The sequence below is a fragment of the Cryptomeria japonica genome, chromosome 11 (assembly GCF_030272615.1).
Source record: "Cryptomeria japonica chromosome 11, Sugi_1.0, whole genome shotgun sequence".
Taxonomy (NCBI): domain Eukaryota; kingdom Viridiplantae; phylum Streptophyta; class Pinopsida; order Cupressales; family Cupressaceae; genus Cryptomeria; species Cryptomeria japonica.
The window spans coordinates 698767377-698788086 of record NC_081415.1 but is presented as its reverse complement, the minus strand read 5'-3'; the positions used below and the strand labels follow the sequence as shown (position 1 = coordinate 698788086).

Below are 20710 nucleotides of genomic sequence, written 5' to 3'. Positions count from 1 at the left end.
CAGAGACAAACCAACTACCAGGAACCTGTCATCCTTAAAACCTCTTCACACAGGAAATAAGGAGATTGAAGATCTGTAGAATTGCAAGATCCTTCCACAGAACCCTAGCCCTCAGATCTGACTGGGGGGAAGGTGCTAAAACTGAAGTAGTCATCTGCAGGCGGCTCACTGATCATACTAGCAAACCATTAAGTTAAAGCAATTACTCAGATCGCTCCATCAAGTGAATTATTACCATTATACCAGACTATTGTGATATTTAAGAAACCTTATTTCAGTCTACAGATAATTACTCTCTTACTCGTTCATGGGTGCTAGCAGGTGGGTCCTGAGCCAGTTCCAGGGTCTGGGTCTAGTTTGTTGTGGGTCCAGACAAGGTTCCAGCCCCAGCCTGTTGGTCTGGCCCAACCCAAAACGAATTTTGCCTCCAAAAACACATCCACCGAATTTGGTGAGTTTCTATTAGAATATTTAATTCTTTTAGTCAGTTACCTTTTTAGTGGTTCTATTAATGATCATTTAGTTGGTCATTTAGCTTTTTAGTTCGTCATCTTAGTTGTCGACTTATTTAGCTTTTTAGTTCATCATTTTAGTCAATTATTGCTTCTTTAATAAGAACGCATAGTTTGCTTTTTAGTTTTATTTAGAATATTTAATTCTTTTAGTCAGTTACCTTTTTAGTGGTTCTATTAATGATCATTTAGTTGGTCATTTAGCTTTTTAGTTCGTCATCTTAGTTGTCGACTTATTTAGCTTTTTAGTTCATCATTTTAGTCAATTATTGCTTCTTTAATAAGAACGCATAGTTTGCTTTTTAGTTTTATTTAGCATTTTAAGCTTTAGTTTAACAGTTCGTTCTTTTTAGAACACCGTCTTGTAATTCCTTTATATACGGTTGTATATTCATTATTAATTCAAGATCATTCAATTAATTTTCAGTTTCCTTTTTTTTAATTACTTATTTTAATGCAAAAAGGTGATTTCGGCCCCCCAACCCTAATTTTTGCCATAGAAGACATCTAAAAGGCAAAATCTATCTCATTTGTCATGTTGTGAATGAAAAACAAAAATATTTTCCTCCATTGCTAAACTTACTTGACATTGCACGAATAGAGTTGAAGAATTGATTGTTGAATACTCCAAGCTGGTTGTTGTGCTATTCCTACACATTTGCAAATGTTGGTTTATCGTCAAAGAGATTGTAGAGGGAGATTTCTTCAAAAGAGGCAGGTTTTTAATGTTTTTGGTTTTTTTCCCTTACATTTCTTTTTTAAAAATGAACTCTCTCGTTTTGTTTTGAAATATTTTCTTTTTGGTTTCTTTCGAATGTGTTATTTATTGAACTTGTTGTCTTAGGTATTACAATGGCAACTATTTCTAGCTTCAAGAGCCAACCTTGCTTCAAAACAGACCCAAACTCTCCCCTTTGGAAATATGTTGAAATGGTACAACCTCTAGAATGGTGGAGCTACATTTGGATTCGTGGTCATTGCAAAGCATGATATTTGAGCTCATTCAATCGAGTGAAAGGCCATTTGTGCAATATCCCTAACCAAGGCATCAAATTTTGTCTTGGCCCAAATGATAATGGCCTTCCAGATGAACAAGTCTTGGCATATATTGAAGAGCAAGCAAAAGCAAGGCATAAAGTTGTAACTCATCCCTTGCGAAAAAGCCTTGAGCAATTAAGGCCCCTCCGCCACCTTCTCATCGTCAACCTATAGAAGGCCATCCATTTTTGTCCATGCCTGAAGAATAACCTATGACCTCTACACATAAGAGATCAAAGGAAGCATTGGAAACGGCATTTCACAATGAGTCTAGAGAGATTGCCAATGTGTCTATGTGAATGGATTGGCATTCAATGTTGTTTGCTCACCATATTGGCAAAAAATGATGAAATCAATTAATGAGGCTCCAAAGGGGTACAAGGGCCGTAAAATGCCAACTAAGATGTACAAAGCATCACTCTTACAAACCTAGGGTTATCATAAAAAGTGAGAAATATTGTAAAACAGTCAATGGGATTTGGAAAGAAAGTGAGAGAAGAAACCATAGTCTCCATTGTTTCAAATACGCTTTGTACAAATTCTGCAATACTAAAATCTTCAGGTAGTGGAAAATTCATCAATAAATGTGAAGTGTCTTCTTCAATGGCTTTCCTCAAGAAATTTGTTCATTATGAAGAAGGCCTTCCATGATAAAAAACAAGCACGATCCATACCTCAAAGATAAAAAATTTAAGAGAAATCAGATGAAAATTTGTACATCAAACAGGCAGTGGCAATCTATGTTGATGGCTAGATTATTACTGGAAGTTATCCATAACAGTTTGTAGAGTTGACAAAGGCTCTTAGTAAGTAGTTTGACATTGGCAGTCTCATGTGAGTTACCATACATCATTGGAATAGAAATCTAGTGAAATAATTCCAACTCTGTTCATCATACTTTGTCCTTATTTACTTTTAAGAATGCAGTTGAACTTATCTCAAGCTTCATAACAAATCCAAAGCAGGTTTACTGACAAACAAAATAGAATTCTAACATGTACTAGTGGGGCGTTTGGTTTTGGATTAAAAGTAAACTAGCCTTGGTATAATCAATTTACATATTCTGAATGAGGTGATGGTGATTGTGAAAGGTCAACAGGGAGAAAGACTGTTAAATAAAAGTTAATTATGAACATTGCAATGATGATATACATTGTAAATAAAAATAACTTTACAATGCTTATAACACTAAGTGATAGATTTACACCATTGCTTTAAAAAGAAGAATCCAAACAAGAGTACTTGTGCATACACAATATGAGATGAGGATACAAACCTGCAGATTTAGGCAGCCTGTATTGTTTCTTAAGAAACTTTGAAGCCTCTTTGTCACTCCTATGGCACAAAACACGCAAAAGAGTGTCTGCATCTCTGGATGATCTACTTCCATATCTTTTGGGATCATCTCCTATAGAATTGTGTTCGCTCTCATGCATCAAACTCTCAATAATAACTTCTGTCTGCATGTTTGATGACAAAATAAGCTGATTTATCTACATATTTGTTCAAGGTGACCTATGCTTTCTATGCACTAAAAGAACACATGGAGAAACAGTCTTGCCATAATCCCAATTTTTGAACATTTCCATTGAATTTAACTCACCTTGAGACCATATAACTTCACGATTTGTTCCACTGGGGCAAATGCATTTTCTACCACATTTTTTGGAAGCCCATCTCCGCCTGCCATGAAAAAATCCTACAACAGGAAATAAAACAACAATGAGAACTCAAAGAAACATATTCATCAATTCATTCTATTGGCTTTGGTAGAAATCATGTTTGGACCAGCATGAACTTAGCATTCCTCTGATCCTTGCATGTTGTAACAGTTAAACCGAACTCAGTGGGAATCACACTCAAGGTTTACAAATAAAAAAAAAAGTTGGGCATTTACATCAATGCAATAAGATCAAATGTGGCCTGCTTACAATATTCTCTCATTACAGAATTCCAAGTACTAGCCATAATTTATCGTGAATGCAATTTTTCCTTTATGAAGTTGGTGATTCATTTTATTGCATGATTTTTGTATTGTGTGCCCTTTTCATGAACTTCAAATAATTCATCTTATATTTTAAAATAATTTATTTTGTGCCACGTCTAAGCATGACATTTTTTTTCTTGTAATATGCTTAAACTTAGTCAGCAAAACAAATTATTTGATAAATCATAAAACAATTTTTTTCTTCATGACAATCAAATAATGACAATGATGAATTGAAACTCTTAGAAGTAAGAATGCCTCCCTTTTTTGAAAAAAAGATGTAATTCAATATTTCTACAGAACTAAAAATCAAGTTCTTCATTGCCATAAAAAATCTCGAGTTTGTATTGAACATAATTAACTACCATTAGTTGCCAAAGGTCAACATGAATGGATACAATCTATCACCTTCTAGGTCCAGAGCCCATGGCACATTTTATATATTTTAATATGTAAATATTTGCCATATTAACAAAAGTCTGCATTTCCCAAGCTAAATAGAGAGCAATTTGGATATGCTTCTTGATCTGCCTATTACCTCATGGGCACATGCTAAAAATGAACCAATTTTTGTTGTATACACACATTAATATATATTTATATAAACCACAGATAAAAAAATTGAGCAAGCACTCGCAAAAAAAACAGGCTTGGCATGTAACTCACCAATAATTTGTGGATCCTTGAAAACAACTTGGTCAGCATATAAAAAATATCAATCCACCACTAAAAAACAGTCAAATTTCTCATAATTATCACAACAATCATTTGACAGTTATGTAACACTTTTTCTATTTTTTTTACCTTCATTTTAAATTTCTAGCTGCTAGGATCTACATTTTTTAAATTTTCTTTCTGATATTCAGTGAGTTTCTAATAGTTCCTAGGGTTTTTGTTCAAAATTTTCAGTTTTATACATTTTGCTAGGGTTTTGTTTATTTTTTCTTAAAAAAATGTATCATCTAGTGTTGCAATAAGCCCCTATTGGGAGTGACTGGTCACTACATTCACCATAGCAGGTAAAGGTCAAGGCATTGGATCCTTATGAGTTGAGAGAACCATTATTGGAGGACGCAGCAAAAAAACACTTCTTCTAGCTGATGAACAAAAAGAAATTTCGAAAAAGAAGCACTGTAACATTTTATCTTATGGACGGACAGATGGCAAGAACTGCACCCTAATCAACCTCCTCGTGGTTTCATAAGGTCATCTAGTGTTATTGAGGTTAATTGCTGCCTCCAATGAAATAAAAAATGTTATGATCTTATACAGCTTGTTTGATTAGTTGAGGTTATAAATCATAATATAAGTAGGAGTAGAGAATATTGACAAGCCAACTTGAGTGAAACAAATTGTTCCCACTTGAAAGGAGTTTCTTCACCCAAAGTTTTGATTACCACATCTGTGAATTGCTCCACTAAAGAGCCTAGCTACCAGTTTATAGAAAAATTACAAGTATGCTTGGTTGCAACCTTTTCCTCATTTTGCAACGTCTGTGATTCAATGTTATAGACTAGAATCAACAGGGTCACTATATTTGCTCAGTTAACTAGTATAAAAGTCAAGTAATCTAAGGAGCCCAACTTTATCACATTTGACTAGCACCAAACATTTCAAATAATGTAATCCTTTCTTATTTAGCACAATTATATTCACCCAAAGTACCAAATCAACTCTTACTCAAGAAAGCTAAGATTTAAATTCACTTCTACTTAAGCAATCCTATAAAACAAAGAAAAATTTAATTAAAGCAAAATTAGCTAGTTATTTTTAAAAAAAAGAGGTTTGAAAAAAAGAGCGAGCCTAATAATCAAAGCTTGATGACCAATGTCTTAAGTGTTGTGCCCATGTCTTATATGTCCATGATGCAACCAGTTTTTACACAGCTCAACACCAGGATTATGAAGTTACCAAAGGTATTTCAAGAAAGATATGAATGCCTTATAACCAAGCAAATAAAGAATAATCCACTCTTTCCTTTTCTTTTTGTAAAGCTCACCTCAAAATAATATCCCTTGGAAAAACACAGGTTTAGTGATTCTTAAGTTGGTAGAGATTGGTTATCATAATCATTCTTTAATTTCTACAAACTTACAACCATTGCATTGACATAGCTTTGAGGTCAAGTGAGCAGTCCTAGCCCCAACAAAGATTAACTTGATTCGCTCTAAACAATGCTCTATTGCTAGAAGAATGTCCATGACCTGATATTGTTGTTTGAATCACCTTCGCAAATTTTAGTGTTCTCACTTATGATGCTATATTCACGTTTTTAGAGCTTGGAACCAAGGTTGCAAGTCCCTAGTAATTTTTCAAAGAACCATTTGTTTAGTAGCATAATATAGGTTTTATTAATTATTGAAAAGGGTTTGTATTCCTCTGTATTTTAAGTTACTTCCCTTGTAACTTGACAACAACGATCCATGAAAATTTAAGTTTTTCCAAAGGATTCCTCTATCCTTCCAAAGAAAGGACTCCATAAATACAAATTCACAAAACAACCACCAAAAGATTACCATTTGGGTATTTTCTCCTAATTTGACATAAAATGAAACATGCAATTGATTATACTCTATGTTACCAGTCCAACAATTGTAGAGCCTGGGTCTCAGCCCAGTCCAGTCTACGTTCAATTTCGTTCCTTGTGGATCTCAACCACAGTCTTGTTCGAACCCTACAAATCCGTCCTAGGCAAACCAACACGAATTTGGTAGGTACTCATGCCAATTTCGCCCATTTTTAATTTCTTTTTTCTTTTTTCCCCTAAAAAGTGCAATTTGCATCATCTAGGTATTATTGATCTTTAAAAGGTTAGGTAATCTTTTGTATTTTAAGTTACTTCCCTTGTAACTTGACAGAGTACAAGGATCCATGGCAAAAATGAAGCTTTTCAAAAGATTCCTCTATCTTCTTCCCAAGAATGTTATAGAATAATTAATTCTTTTAGTCAATTACCGTCTTTTGTGGTTCTAGTAATGGTCATTTAGTTAGTCATTAGTCAACTATTGCTTCTTTTATAAGAATGCATAGTTTGCCTTTTGGGTTTAAGCTTTTCAGATTTATTAAGCATTTTAGCTTTTTAGTTTTCACTTAAACGACTAGTTCTTAATTTAGAACGTCATCTTGTAAACTTTTTATATACGGTTGTATATCGTTGAATAGATAATCCAATTATTTGAGGAATCAATTTTTCATGGTATCAGAGCGGGTTAATGGGATTTTTTAAAGTTTGGCGAATTTTTTGATAAAAAATCCTATAGGTGTTACCTGGAATTTCTTTCCAGAATTTTTTTTTAAGTGATTTTTTTTTATGAAAAAAATTATTAGTGCTTTTGGGAATCGCGAACTAGGGTTTTTCGGTGTTCGTGATTTGTGCCTGCGCAGCTAGGGCACAATATTTTCTGCAGATTTTCATGATTTTCGTGCTGGTTTTGTGAAGGATTTTCGTGTGAGAAAAAAAAGGGGTCGTGTTTATCCCGACAGCATCCGGTTCTTCTGCAACTGCCGGCATTTCTTTTGGGCTGCCCTCGTGTTTTTTCAGAGACACTTTTTTTTCTGCCCGACGCGTATTTTTCATGGTCTGCGCGTTTGTTTTTGCCCTGTAAAGGTTTTTTTGGGCATGATCTGTGTTTGTCTGGCCGCGTCAATGTTTTTTTTTCTGCGCAACCCACGTCTTTGTTTTTTTCACCGACTGTGTTTCATGGCAGAAGCGGTTTTAGTGGCAGTTTTCTGCATATTTTTGCAGAGATTTATTGGTGCATCTGACAGGGGTGTGTCGGATTTTCTTTTGACCTGCGACTTTTTTTGGGTGCGATTTTCCTTTAGCTCGGATTTATGACCTCCACCTGACGCGATTTTCTGGGGCTGATAAAAAACAGCCAGGGCTTTTGGCGATTTCTCCAAGATCTTTTTTTTAAACTGAACAAGGGTTTCTCTGACGTTTTTTTGTGGATAATCTTCTCTGTTTTTTTCAGCACATTAGGGTTTTGCAGATTTTTACCAGAAAAATCAGATTTTTTCTGCACTGTACTAAGATTATCAGCACACTTTTCTGGGTTTTTCAGAATTTCAGTACCTTGGGTTCCGTGCCCAGATTTGTGCCTCGGGATTTGTCCCAAATTTTTTTAACTGATTTTTTTTTTTAAATCAATATTATTTTCTGCCAATTATTATTTTTCTGTCAGGTTTTAAATTAGTAGAAAAAATTAATTTCTGGGTTTTTCAACAAACCTCGAAATTCGCACATTGGAATTCGTGCCTTGTTTTCCACTCGAGGGTTTCAGATTCATTTTGCAGCTGCTTCTAGTCTGATTTTTAATCAAATTCTTTTGTCTCGTGCCTTCACTAGGTTGACCTAGTTCAACTTCGGTTTTCGTGATGGCATCTTTGACCAACATCATGTTGGAACACAGTCAAAAGTTCAATAGCGGCCACAACACCTGAAACAGCGCATGTTCGCGATATTTGATTGTCGTTGCCTTGATCAACTTGATTTGGGCCAGACCTCTCGTCCTACAGGGCCCAAGGTTTTCACAATTTTCTCCTAAAAAAATTGTCTGTCGGTTTTCTGATTTTTTCCACAAAAAATCATGGGAGGGTTTGGAGTGATTTTATTCCTCAAAAATCAAGATTTTGCCGCGCGACATTTTTAGGGTTTTCACGATTTTTTCCTCAAAAATTGTTGGCAGGGTTTATAATTTTTTCGGAAAAAATTATCATCTGTAATCCGCAAAAATTGCCTAAGATTTTGGTTATCTGGGTTTTACCGTTTTTTTCACAAATTTCTTGGTTTTTTTATTTTCTCCTCAAAATTGTGAATTCTCTTTTGGAGGGTTCCTATTTCAAGGTTTGATGGGTTTTTCCACAAAAATCATGCTTTGTTGCAGTCAAGTTTGGGTTGCACTTGGAGTTGCCGGAGTGAACATCTGCAACCATGGTATCTTGCAGTCTGTTTTGGAGTTGTTGGAGCAAACAGTGCTCAATACTCTTCTGCAAAAGTGTTTGCCAAATTTTCCTCAAAATCATGGTCTCAGGCTTCTATAATTCGCATGTGAGGGTTACATCAGTTATCCAAAATCAGCTATTCTTGGTCATCAACACTTTGCAGATGTTGGGAGGGTCTTTGTAGCAGCAGAGTGTTCTTTGCATTGCATTTACGATCACATAACCTGCAGTGTCTTACAATGACCATTAAGGGAGGGTATTAGAATTATTAATTCTTTTAGTCAGTTACCTTCTTTTGTGGTTCTATTGATGGTCATTTAGTTGGTCATCAGTCAACTATTGCTTCTTTTATAAGAACGCATAGTTTGCTTTTTAGCTTTAAGATTTTCAGCTTTATTTAGCTTTTTAGTTTTCACTTAAACGACTAGTTCTTAATTTAGAATGTTGTCTTGTAAACTCTTTATATACAGTTGTATATCGTTGAATAGATAATCCAATTATTTGAGCAATCAATTTTTCAAAGAAAAGGCCCCATAAATACAAATGCATGAAACAACCAAAAACAACCCAAAAGATTACTATCTAGTTACTATCCCCTAATTTAACATAAAATGAAACATGTAATTGATTTTACTCTACGTTATTGATCTAGCCCCTATAAAACCTAGGTGTTGATCCAGTTTGGCCTAAGTTCAAGGTTCGAATTCCATCCCCTATGGATTCTGGCAAGGACCCTTTTAAACTCTCTGAGTCCGTCCCAAGAAAACCTAGGCAAATTTGGCGAGTACCTGCATCAATTCACCATTTTTTATTTTATTTTACTTTTTCCCCTAAAAAATGAAATTTGCCCCCCAAACCCTAAAACGTGGTATACAAAACATCCAAAAGGCAAAAGCAAAGTCATTTTTCATATTGTGAATGAAAAATAAAAATATTATCCTCCATTGTAGGACTTATTTTCTTGCTTGCCATTGCACAAATAGAGTTGAAGATTGATCATTGTGCGTTCCAAGCTGATTCTGATAGTCCTACATATTTGCAAGAGATTGCTTGTTGTCAAGGAGATCGTAGAGGAAGATTTCTTCAAAAAAGGTAGTTTTTCAAGTTTTTGCTTTTTATTTCATACATTTTCTTTTCACAAATGAACTCTCGTCTTGCTTTGAAATTTCTGGTTTGTTTTCGTGAGCCAACCCCACTTAAAAATAGAACCAAACTCCCCCCTTTGGAAATATGTTGAAATGGAACAACTGAAATGTTAACCCCTAATTTTATTTTTTCGAAAAATTATGCAGAAACAATATAGAAACCAAGGCAGCTTGGCTACTAAATGTAATATCCCCTACTTGGAAGCTGTCATATTTCCAACGATTATCATACATTACTGAATGCATTACCAAGTTATTAACTTGTTATGCCTTTTAACAATTAATTCTACATTTCCATAGCCTTCTATATTATGATCTAACCTCGTTACTACTAAACCCTAAGGGAGGAAGGGATGATTATGTTGCTAGCGCACTGAGAAACCAAACTACAACAGGCTCCCTCAAGGTTTATGGATGCAGACCCTTACTCCATCTTGGGACTATACCCTCAAGGTTTATGGAATCTGTTCCTTACCCCATCTAGGGACTACCTAAATGGTTGGAATTAGACAGATTATTCCCACCCTCCATAGGTATTAGCAGAAGTCTAGAACTGGGATATATATATGTATTAGTCTTTCATGTACTATGAATGTTTCTGAAATTAAGTATGACTGTCATACATATTGCAGTCTATATTAATATTACTACTAAATTCTGCATAAGAATATCATCAGGCTTCATATATTAAGCATACATATTCAGAAATTTCCCATGTATACCACCAAGAGCAAGGATGTTACTGCCTGTAACTTAATAATAATTCTGATCTAATCTAATCGATGGTGATCTCACTGGATGCTTTGATTACTTTCCTTTATATCTCTCAATGTGAAGGGAGATGTCACACCTCTTCATCATGTATGCCCTTTGGCAAGAGACGTACCCTTTCACCATTAGCACCCTTTGAAAGAGAGCAACTCTTCATTATTTCTGCCCTTTGAAAGGGACACAACCTTTCACAATCAGATCTGCACTTCTGATTCCCAAATTATCCCCATCCTCAAATGAGATTCTCTTCTCCCTTTTATATCTCATGGTTGATGGAGTCACAACTTTTCATTTTACGTCTTTTGACCATTCATTAACTTAATTAAATTATAATTTAATTTTTCATATTTTAATTTTATTATTATTATTTATTATTAAATTCTATTTCAAAGTGAGGACATTACACTAAAAGTTAGCTTCAGATGCATGCAATAATACAAAGCTTTTAACAGGAAATCACTCTAACCAATACATAACCATAGGAGATATTAGTATATACAACTACTGATGTTCAATTCCTCGCACGTGTTATAGCCCAAAACAATACCAAAAAGACAAGCAGCTGAAATCAGAATGTCCTGATAATAAATTGGAACATAATAAGGGCAGTAAACTTACTCCCATGGAACAAGAAAGGGCACATGTGAGTGCCAAACCAACAGCAATCAGCTTCTTAAACTTTACCAGCAGCTACCCCTTTTAATGATGCCACAGTATGCAGATTTTAGACCCCAAGTAAGACTGATTTGAACTCAGTCTGAAACACCAGCCAAGGGCAGGCGGTACAGCCACCTTGAGGAGCGATTTGCCCTAGTAAAATCTATACTTTGCCAAACAATGCAAATGATGGCACAAAATGGATCAGCCAACTGTGATAAGTCAACAGAAGTAATACCCAGATTAAAGAATCTCCAGCCTTCAAGAGATAAGTGAACAAGTTTGCTTCAGCTACTTATAGTAGGGCATTTTCCAGATTTCTGAAAATCAACTCCAACATGTAGAAAATATAACCAAGTCCACACCAAACCAACACCACACATTCAAACCACACACCAAAACTGGAAACCCAAATCAGAAAACCTTGAAAATCTTCATTATTCCATGACTGAAAACCCTACACAGGCCAAAATCACCGAAACTTCAATCTCTGATGCAATGACCAGTTAGGGTGGATCTCTCACCATCCAAACTAGTGTCCCAGATGAGGGTTTTCCTCCTCTAGCCAGCAGTTTCTGTTCTCTGGAGAAATTCCAGCAGCGTTATGTTATATTCACCAAAACAAAGATGCACAAATGAAGGCTCAATCTCCCTTTTAAAGAATGAGAGTGAATTACGGCAAATTTAGGGTTTTCCCACTTTTTTGCCTTCTTAAAATATTTTGTATTTTAAATATTTCCTTTTCTCCCTTAGGCATCCACTTTCTAAAGCATTATTTTAGCCTTAAGTCGAGGAAATATAATGGTCCCCATTTTAAAAACAATGTTATTCAACTAGGCCATGGTGTACTTTTTTGAAAGGCTTAAAGGCAACATTAAAAAGGATTGAAAGGGCCAATAACACAAATATTTCTTTGAAGCCTTTGAGCTCACCAAAGTTAAAGATAGGAAGCCCACACCGACTAAAGAAACTGGGGGTCCACTGACTTACTATAAATAGTAAGTACAAAAATAACTCCCTACCAAAAATAGAGAACTTTGTCGAAAAGCTCAAGAAACTCCTGCACGAACTCAACCAAGACACAAAGTCCCTTAACCAAAAACCATTTAGCCTACAAGGACTCGAAATAGGCTAATGGTACTCCCATGCCGACTAGGCACAAAGAGGGGACATTACAACAACTTCCAACTGGTGGATATGTTTGGATTTGTAGTGAACATGAAGTTAGATATTCAAGTGATAGGTCATTTGTGCAAGATCTCTACACAAAGCATCAAATTTTGTCTACACAAAGATGGTACTGGCATTCTAGAAGCACAAGTCTTGGCATATATTGAAGAGAAAGAAAAAGCAAATTAAGCAACAAGTCATAAATCAAATCATCCTTTGGTAAAGAAAGGAACTTGAGGGATGAAGACCCCTCCACTGCCTTAGCATTTTCAACCTATGGAGAGCCATCCATTTTTGTTCACACCTAAAGAACAATTTGTGGCCTTTCCACATAAGAGATCAAAGGGATTGGCATTCAATGTTGTTCGCTCACCACATTGGTAACAAATGGTGAAATCAAAGTTTTAAAACTCAGACTCACCACGGACTTGACAAACCAAAAAATTGGACTCGTGAAAGACTCGAGAAAGACTCGGCAAAAAAATACTGTAGTTTTACCAAAAAACATATTGAAATTAATGCATTTAGAGAACATAAGAGCCATATTTGAAACATTACACGTCATATGATCTACAAACACTCACTATTTGAAATTTCATCATTCATACTCCTAGTTTCAAACTTTAAAATGTATAATAGCAGCATAAGTTTATAAATGTTTACAAAATTACATATAATGATATGTCCAAATGTAAAAAACAACAATGAACAAACTAAAGAGAAGACTGCATCTTCCTCTTTCCAGCTCTAGTGAAAACCAAGGGAGAGATAGAACTAGAGGGTCTAGTTCTAGGAGTCCGATGTGGGTTCTCCAGCTCGCCAAAATTAGGTCGAGGGTAGCACCACTTACTGGGGTTTGAGGGTGAGAGAGAGAGGGGCAGAGAGATAGGTCTAGATCTTGGGAGAGAGAGGAGAGAGTAAGATAGAGAGTGGTAGAGAGAGGGGATAGAGGAAGAGTGATAGGGAGATAGATAGGTCTAAAATTCGGGGCAGATAAAGTGAGTGAGATAGAGAGAGCAAGAGAATGCTAATAGGAACCAAGTTAAAAGATCTTCTAAAACCTAGAATTTACATTATAACTCCTAGAGATCTGAAACTACTCTCAAACATCCTGCCAATATATACATAAAATATAACTTAAAGTATAAGTCACATTTCAATATGTCTTTCTTATACTTAAATGTTATATTTCATGTATATATTTTGATGAAGAGAATGAGGCTGTTTTAATCTTGTTTCCTCTCCTCCTTCAAAATCTACAAACTTGTTTTCAGCAAGCAACAAAGCCAAATGAATTAAAAAAGTTAAAAAACACTTAAAATCGTGGTTGGGCGTGTTCAGTGAATGGCACGAGTCCAAGTGAAAGACTCGCAAGTCCGAGTGAGACTCGCGAGAGTCCACTCAAAAAACTCGCGAGTCCTTGGGAAGGAGCCAAGTCTTGGCGAGTCGACTCGGCCCGCCAATGGACTCGCAAGTCTTGGCGAGTCTGTGGCGAATCCCACGAGTTTTAAAACTATGGGTGAAATCAATTAATGAGGCTCCAAAAGGGTACAAGGCCCGAGTTTTGAGGTGTGTAGCACCTTACTGGAAAAAGAAGTAAAATTTGTAGAAGACTCCTTGAAGCCCATAAGGGATTCACGAGTTGACTCAAGGGTGTCCATCGTTTTTGATGGATGGAAAGATGCAAAACAATGACCATTGATCAATGTTATTGCAATGTTCCCTAAAGGGGCAATGTTTTTTAGAGCTATGGATTGTGAAGGGTAGGTGAAGGATGGTGCATTTATTGCTAACATTTTTTGTCAATCCATCGAAGAAGTGGGCCCTCAAAATGTTGTGCAAGTTGCAATAAACAATGTCAAAAAATGCAGAACAACTAAGTTATTGGTTGAGGAGCATTATTCACATAGTTTTTGGACACCTTGTGCTATCCACTCCCGAAACCTTGTGCTACAAAAACATAGAACCAAAATTGATTGGATCTAATAGGTGTATATTGACGCTAAAGAGATCCATCTATTCATCACTAACCACCATATGTCACAAGGCATATTGAGAACATTCTCGAAATTGGAGCTCATGAAGGTAAATCAAATAATAAATGTTTCATTTTAGTAAACACTTTTAATATTATTTTAATTTTGATTTTGTAATTTTTTTTAATTCTGATGTTCAAATAGGTTGAGACCGTTTGCTTCCAACACAGCTATGTTGAGACAACTTGTGAAGATTCATGAGGCACTTTCAAACATGGTCATCAACCCAAAATGGTCCATATGGAGGCAATCCCGCACTATAAGGGCAGCAAAGACTAAGCAAATAATCCTAAATGACATTTGGTGGGATCGTGTTAAGTATCTCCTCAGTATCATTAAGCCCATATTGAGCATGATCCGTTAAAACGACATGGATGGGTCTTGTTTGGGTGAGGTATTTGATGGCATTAGCTCAATGATTGAGATAATGAAAGTCATCATAAATGCAAAAGAGCAAGATCTTGAAGAAAAAAAAATTCAAACAACTACACAAAATCATTGAAGCAAGATGGAACAAAGTGACCACTCCACTATATCTTCTTACCTTTTCATTGAGTCCCAAATATTATAGTATTGAGCTCCTTTCTACGACATTAGAAACTACAGCCTTTAATATTATAGTGCTGAGTTCCTTTGCAACTTCGTTTTGAGGAACAATTTCATGGACCTTGTCCCAAATTAAAACTAGGTCTGAAATATGAAAGGCATTCACTTTAGCTCTCTTGTCAAACCACATCTTGGTGTTAACTAAAGTATTGTTTGTTTAACCGAAATAAATTCAATGACCTAGCGTCAATTTTACCTTCTGCACCAACATACTCACACATGAATTGCACAATAGGAATCTTCAAATTAATGGGAAGAATAGAATCATATCCATAAACCAGATGATAAGGAGAGGTTTCAAAGGATGATTTAATCCTAATCCACTTAAACATTATGTAACAAAATGTCTTAAACAAATGGTTTTTTGTCTTGAATTTTCCTAATTACTTCCATCAATATCTTGTTTGGTGGACTCTACTACTCTACTTCCTTGTGGATAATCATCACATGGTTATTATAAGCCTATTAATAAATGCAATGAAAGCAAAAGTAGGGTCATTAATGCATATCGATGCATATGAAATTCCAAACCTAGTTATTATGTGTTCCTTCAAGTACCTAACTACAGCCTTAGTGATACAATTCTTTAAAACTTGGACTCCACTCCACTAGGTTCAATAATGCATTGCTATCAAAACAAACTTGTGGCCAATAAGAGAATTTGAGTTAATTACTTCAGCAAAGTCCAATCCCCATTGTGGGAATGTATGAGCTTCGCTAATAGGTTGGAATGGCATTGCTAGGGTTTGTTTTCAATAAGCAGAGGTGGAGTGATTTTGAATTTATTCGTACCAAAGAAGCACACGTTGACTCAAAAGTACTTGAATGGAATTGTCCTCGTGCGACTTAACATACAATTGCATGTAATGAAGGGAGAAGGACAAAAGACACTTGACCTTAATGACATCAATCCATATTCAGATTGTATTATTAAGGACATGGATCTCATGTTTAGTATTGAGTCATTAACGATATATGGGCAATAAATGTTGTAGCAAATGAGGCAGCAAAAGGTGAGGCATCAATGGGCGCTTCACTCCATTTACATCAAGATCATTTGCCTAAGGATTCTATTGAATATGATAGTTGTCCTCAAAAATAAGTTGCAGCACTACCATCCAATTTGAGGACACTCACACAGCCATTTAGAAGTATTAATCATCAAAGAAATTTTTAGATTCTAATTTATAAACATTGAAATTATACTTAACTGTTATTTATATTGAAAGTTGATATTTATTGGACTCATGTTTTAATCTATAATGTGTATTGAACTCTACTTTTTATCTTTATATGAAGGAAATCGGTAATGTGTTCTCTAAATGAAAAATTCAGTAATATTTCTGTTTTTTAAGAATATTTTACAAAATTTCTGTGTTTTTAATGTTGGAAAAATTTTGCAGAGTCCAAGTTTGAACTACGTACATACATAAATATTCTATATGTGCCATCTTGATGCCTTTCATGTTGATGGATTGCTGAACACATATCATTTTCCTTGCCCAACACTAAACTGTCTGTATTAGTTTCCAATTTTTTATTGTAAGTATTCATGTCATCTACTTAAAGATTTCTGCATAGATCATTTGGAGAATAACTGTAACAAAAACTTGTGATCTGAAGCATAGAAGAAACTATTTAGCAAAATTAAATTATGGAAGCTAAATAAAAGCATACTTTTCCCATAATAAAACAAGCTCTTCCAAAATTACCTCAAACTATTACAACTATTAATTATGTGCAATGCAAATTCATAGTTTATAATACACACCTTTAATATTTGCAAATCTTCTGCAAGCAATCTTCTATCATCTTGAGAAAAGACTCGAGAAGGGCCTCCATCCAGCAATACCCGAACATAACCATCCTGCAACATGTATACCTCTATTGTAAGGACTTATGAAAATGAAAATCCACAGATGCTAGAAATTAAATATTAAGCATGCATCACAAATAGATCTCTTTTGACAGCTCAAGACAATATTAAAATTAGTATATTGACAAACCAAAGAGGCTTGAAGAAGTCCAATAACAACTTGATCTCTAAGAGGGCTTGCAATGACATCACATAGTTGTCCAAGGACCTGCCATAGAGCCATTATCAAAAGTCAACGCAAATCTCTCAATTTCCTGGGTCTGCAGACCAATGCCTTAAAATATATGTACATGTTTAATTAGTTAAAGAAGCCTTTCTGTAAAAATTTTTGGAAACACATCTTTGAATGCAACAAATGCCTTCTACTTCTCCACAAAATATGTAACTACATATATTTTAGACACTAGATGCTTTAAACTGAGCCATCTTACCGAATCAAGAACTTGAATGACACTTTCTATTCGAGCTTGTGAGACACTGCCTCTATACAGATTGTCTATGAATTTTTCTCGCATATCCCAAAAGATTATCTTAACACCTACAAAGAAAAGGAGGATAAAGCCAATTCTTGAATTATTATTTAAAACAGGAGTACACTTCTTAGTCAAAATTCTTACATGTTCTAATCTAATTGCAATGCAAAAGAAGTAAAGGAATCCCAGAATTTGCATTCACATACAAATAAGGTCAAAGTTGACCTCTTGGAATCAATTTTTGAAATACATGCCAAAAGAAAATAATCAATAAACTGTCTAATAACTAGTTCACGAAGTCACAATGGACCATAAGAATGTCAAGTGGGAAAGAATTCATGAAAAGAAACATGAATATACTCTAAGATCAAACATTTTCTAAAAATTTAATAAAACAAAAGAAACAACAAGCTCGACTGACATTCAGGCAAATCCAGATTTATGCTTTAGACATGCCAAAAGAAAATAGTCCATACACTGTCTAACAATGTTCCCTAACTAGTTCACGTAGTCACAATGGACCATAAGAATATGAAATGGGAAATTGTACGTGAAAAAAAAAACACAAATATACACTAAGATCAAACATTTTCTTTAAATTACATAAAACAAAAGAAACAGCAAGCTCAAATGATCTTCAAGCAAATCCAGATTTATGCTTTACACATGCCAAAAGAAAATTATTCATAAACTGTCTAACAATGTTCCCTAACTAGTTGCACTTAGTCACAATGGACCATAAGAATGTGAAGTGGGTAAAAATTGTTACATCACACTTGTACCCTAAATATTTTGATGATGTTTATACGCTGATAATTGTCGCTTAATATTGTTGAATGGTGATTTGCAATGCAAATGTTAATGATTTGGTTCTAATTATTATGACACATGAGAATATTTTTTATCAATATATGCAAATGTTAATGTTATGCTAAGATTTTGGACTAACTACATGATTGACCTAGTGGATGCAAGAAAGTCGTCATCCTCCGAAAAGGGAGGGAAAGTATCATTAGGAACAAGAGGTAACAAAAGGACCTAATGCCATCTGGTAACCCTAATCTGTAAGTTTAAGACTAGGTGAGATGAGTAAGGTTTGTTATCATCATTTCAGTGTCTATCCAGGTAAACCCTAAGTTCAGTCTATTGGTTAGTATTGTTTCATCCTTGTCATGAATTATGTTTATTTTTTTAAAACAAATTATAATCTAAGACAATCGAACAAATGAATGTGATCCTTGGGTTTAAATCTTAATGATTCTTTCGATAGGATGAATAAATACATAATTATGTGTGAGTAGTGGGAAAATAGTTATGTGTGTGTGGTGTGTGTGTAAAATGACATTTAACACACACACACATATATATATCCTCACATAGGATAATGTAAGCATTAACCATATAGCTATGCTATGACATTAGTGGACTTTGTCCCATGTAAAAATAAGTTTGATTAACATCAAACTATTCAACTTTGGATTAAATACTAATTGCAATGTGTTGGGAGCCATCGGCTCTTAGTCGATCAAGTGAGAAGAATTCATATTTCATTCTAAATTATCCAAACTATATCACCGCCTTCACACAGGAGTGCCAATTAAGCGACATGGCTAGAATTCAATGAAATGAACTCTAATTACCTCAAAACGAATTGGGATGCATATAATTGTTTCATTAAATCAAGATGAGAGAAGTCTCTGAAACCCGTAAGTTATATGCGGAGAATAGAGTTATTTTGAAAACACACGGACTTTCTTTTGAAATAAACTTTCATTCAGGATATCTATCTCTTTATCCACAGTAGCTAGAAGCTTATGCTTTAGTAGTCTCATACTAAGCGTGTCTTGCAATAGCCATAGCCAGCTATTCGATTAAGACAAGAAAAAGAAGTACGTTTTCTTTCCTTTAATTTGAAAAAGCTATATATCTCTACTTAGATGAAAGCTGAATGAGATGGACTGAATTAATGGAATAATAAAAGATTATAGCCTTTACGGAATGCACAGTTAGTCTTTGTTAATTTAGTGAAATTTAATTATATCTATGGAAATCTTATAAGAATTTTAGAGTATGCATTATCATTGTCCTCATAAGAACAATACTACGGCTTAATGAGGCAGCCATAAACAGAGACAAGAGTACCATTGTTGAATGAAAACTTAGGAACCTGAAACAATACCAGTGGATGCTATGGTTCTTGGTGTCAAAACTAAAACAGCAATGAAAGGATAAAATTGGTTTATAATTCAACATTAATGTCAGTTATTAGTGGCCAATTATTGGCTACATATCATGTGTAGAGGAGGGGATTTGTCACCTCCAAGATGATGAATCTCAGAGGACAAATCGATCCGCTGCTACCTCTCTCAAACTGGCGCTAAGGTGAGCCAGGGGATAAAAATGACAAAGGTAAGTAGTTAATTGCAATCCGAGGCTCTCAGACAACTCTGTCAAGCCTCTGTCCAAAGGACGAGCGCGCAGGTCTGGACACGAGCACGGCGTGCTATCTCTTGTACGAACAAGGTACATAATTCGTACAAGGAGTTCAAGGTGCGATTATAATGCAATAAAACACGGAAAGTAATGAAGCTAAACTAGTAAATGCGATATACGAAATAACCAAGATAAAATGGAAGGAGAAAAAGGGAAGAAAGTAAACAAACAATAGGTCCACGCTACGAAGCCTCCAACCAGATGAATCTTCTCTAATGCAATCCTGCACACAAGCTAGAAGGGAAAATGTTGGGGGTTGTGTTTTGTAGTCTGCCTCAGTCAGACCCCCGTTTTAATGTTTCCACCTCCACGGACAACCCAGATAGATTGAAAGAATAAAAGATAAATGCAAGATAAAATAAATGATAGATGATAAATGATAGAAGAGGGATGTGATAAATCCCAAGATGCTCAAAGACGAGATATATAGAATGATTGAAAGATATTACCAAGGAGGCTTCAGAAAGCCAAGAGAGTTGCACGAGATATTATGAGAGCCTGACAGTGTTGTAGCAAACTAGAGATCGCTGTAGCAAGTGAGTGAGAGAGCAAGAGCAAGCTGTGAGAGCCCAGAGAGAGAGTCTAAGAGAGGTTGAATAACCAAGAGAGCTTGAATGAAGTGAAAGATGGATTTAAAAGAGAGAAGAGGAGGGAAAGAGAGGGTCGCGAGCCGTCTAGAAGATTCCAAGCCGTTTCCACTGACATGCGCATGTGACAAGTGGAAAGGCACACTCAGAACTGACATTCGAATGTTGAGATGTCGTAAGACTAATGCGTAGCGCGCGGACGTCCACGTGGCACGCTAGTGTCCAAATGAATCACGCTCGAAAACAGCGGGAGACAAGGGAGACACGTGGCTAAGAAGAAATAGAAGCTGAAGGATAGCCACTAAAAGGTGTCTTGAGCATCCTGAGAGGGAAAAGGCTGATGCAAGGGCTGAAATGAGCCTACTCAGGTGCTAGGGGAATGGACACCAAAGTGGTTACAAAAGATGTAGGTCGA

The 20710-nt window shown here is 35.4% G+C and overlaps 1 protein-coding gene across 3 annotated transcripts in view; it reads right to left on the bottom strand.

Moving 5' to 3' along the window:
• The window catches only part of LOC131067153 (protein unc-13 homolog), a 106531-nt gene that overhangs the window by 1846 nt on the left and 83975 nt on the right, over positions 1 to 20710 (bottom strand). For all 3 annotated transcript variants that reach the window (XM_058002092.2, XM_058002093.2, XM_058002094.2), the window contains 5 exons: positions 17174 to 17280; positions 16873 to 16950; positions 16638 to 16733; positions 3154 to 3249; positions 2827 to 3010 (listed from right to left, as the gene is read on the bottom strand). In XM_058002092.2, coding sequence (XP_057858075.2) covers positions 2827 to 3010; positions 3154 to 3249; positions 16638 to 16733; positions 16873 to 16950; positions 17174 to 17280 — 561 coding nt within the window. The remainder of the gene's footprint in view (positions 1 to 2826; positions 3011 to 3153; positions 3250 to 16637; positions 16734 to 16872; positions 16951 to 17173; positions 17281 to 20710) is intronic.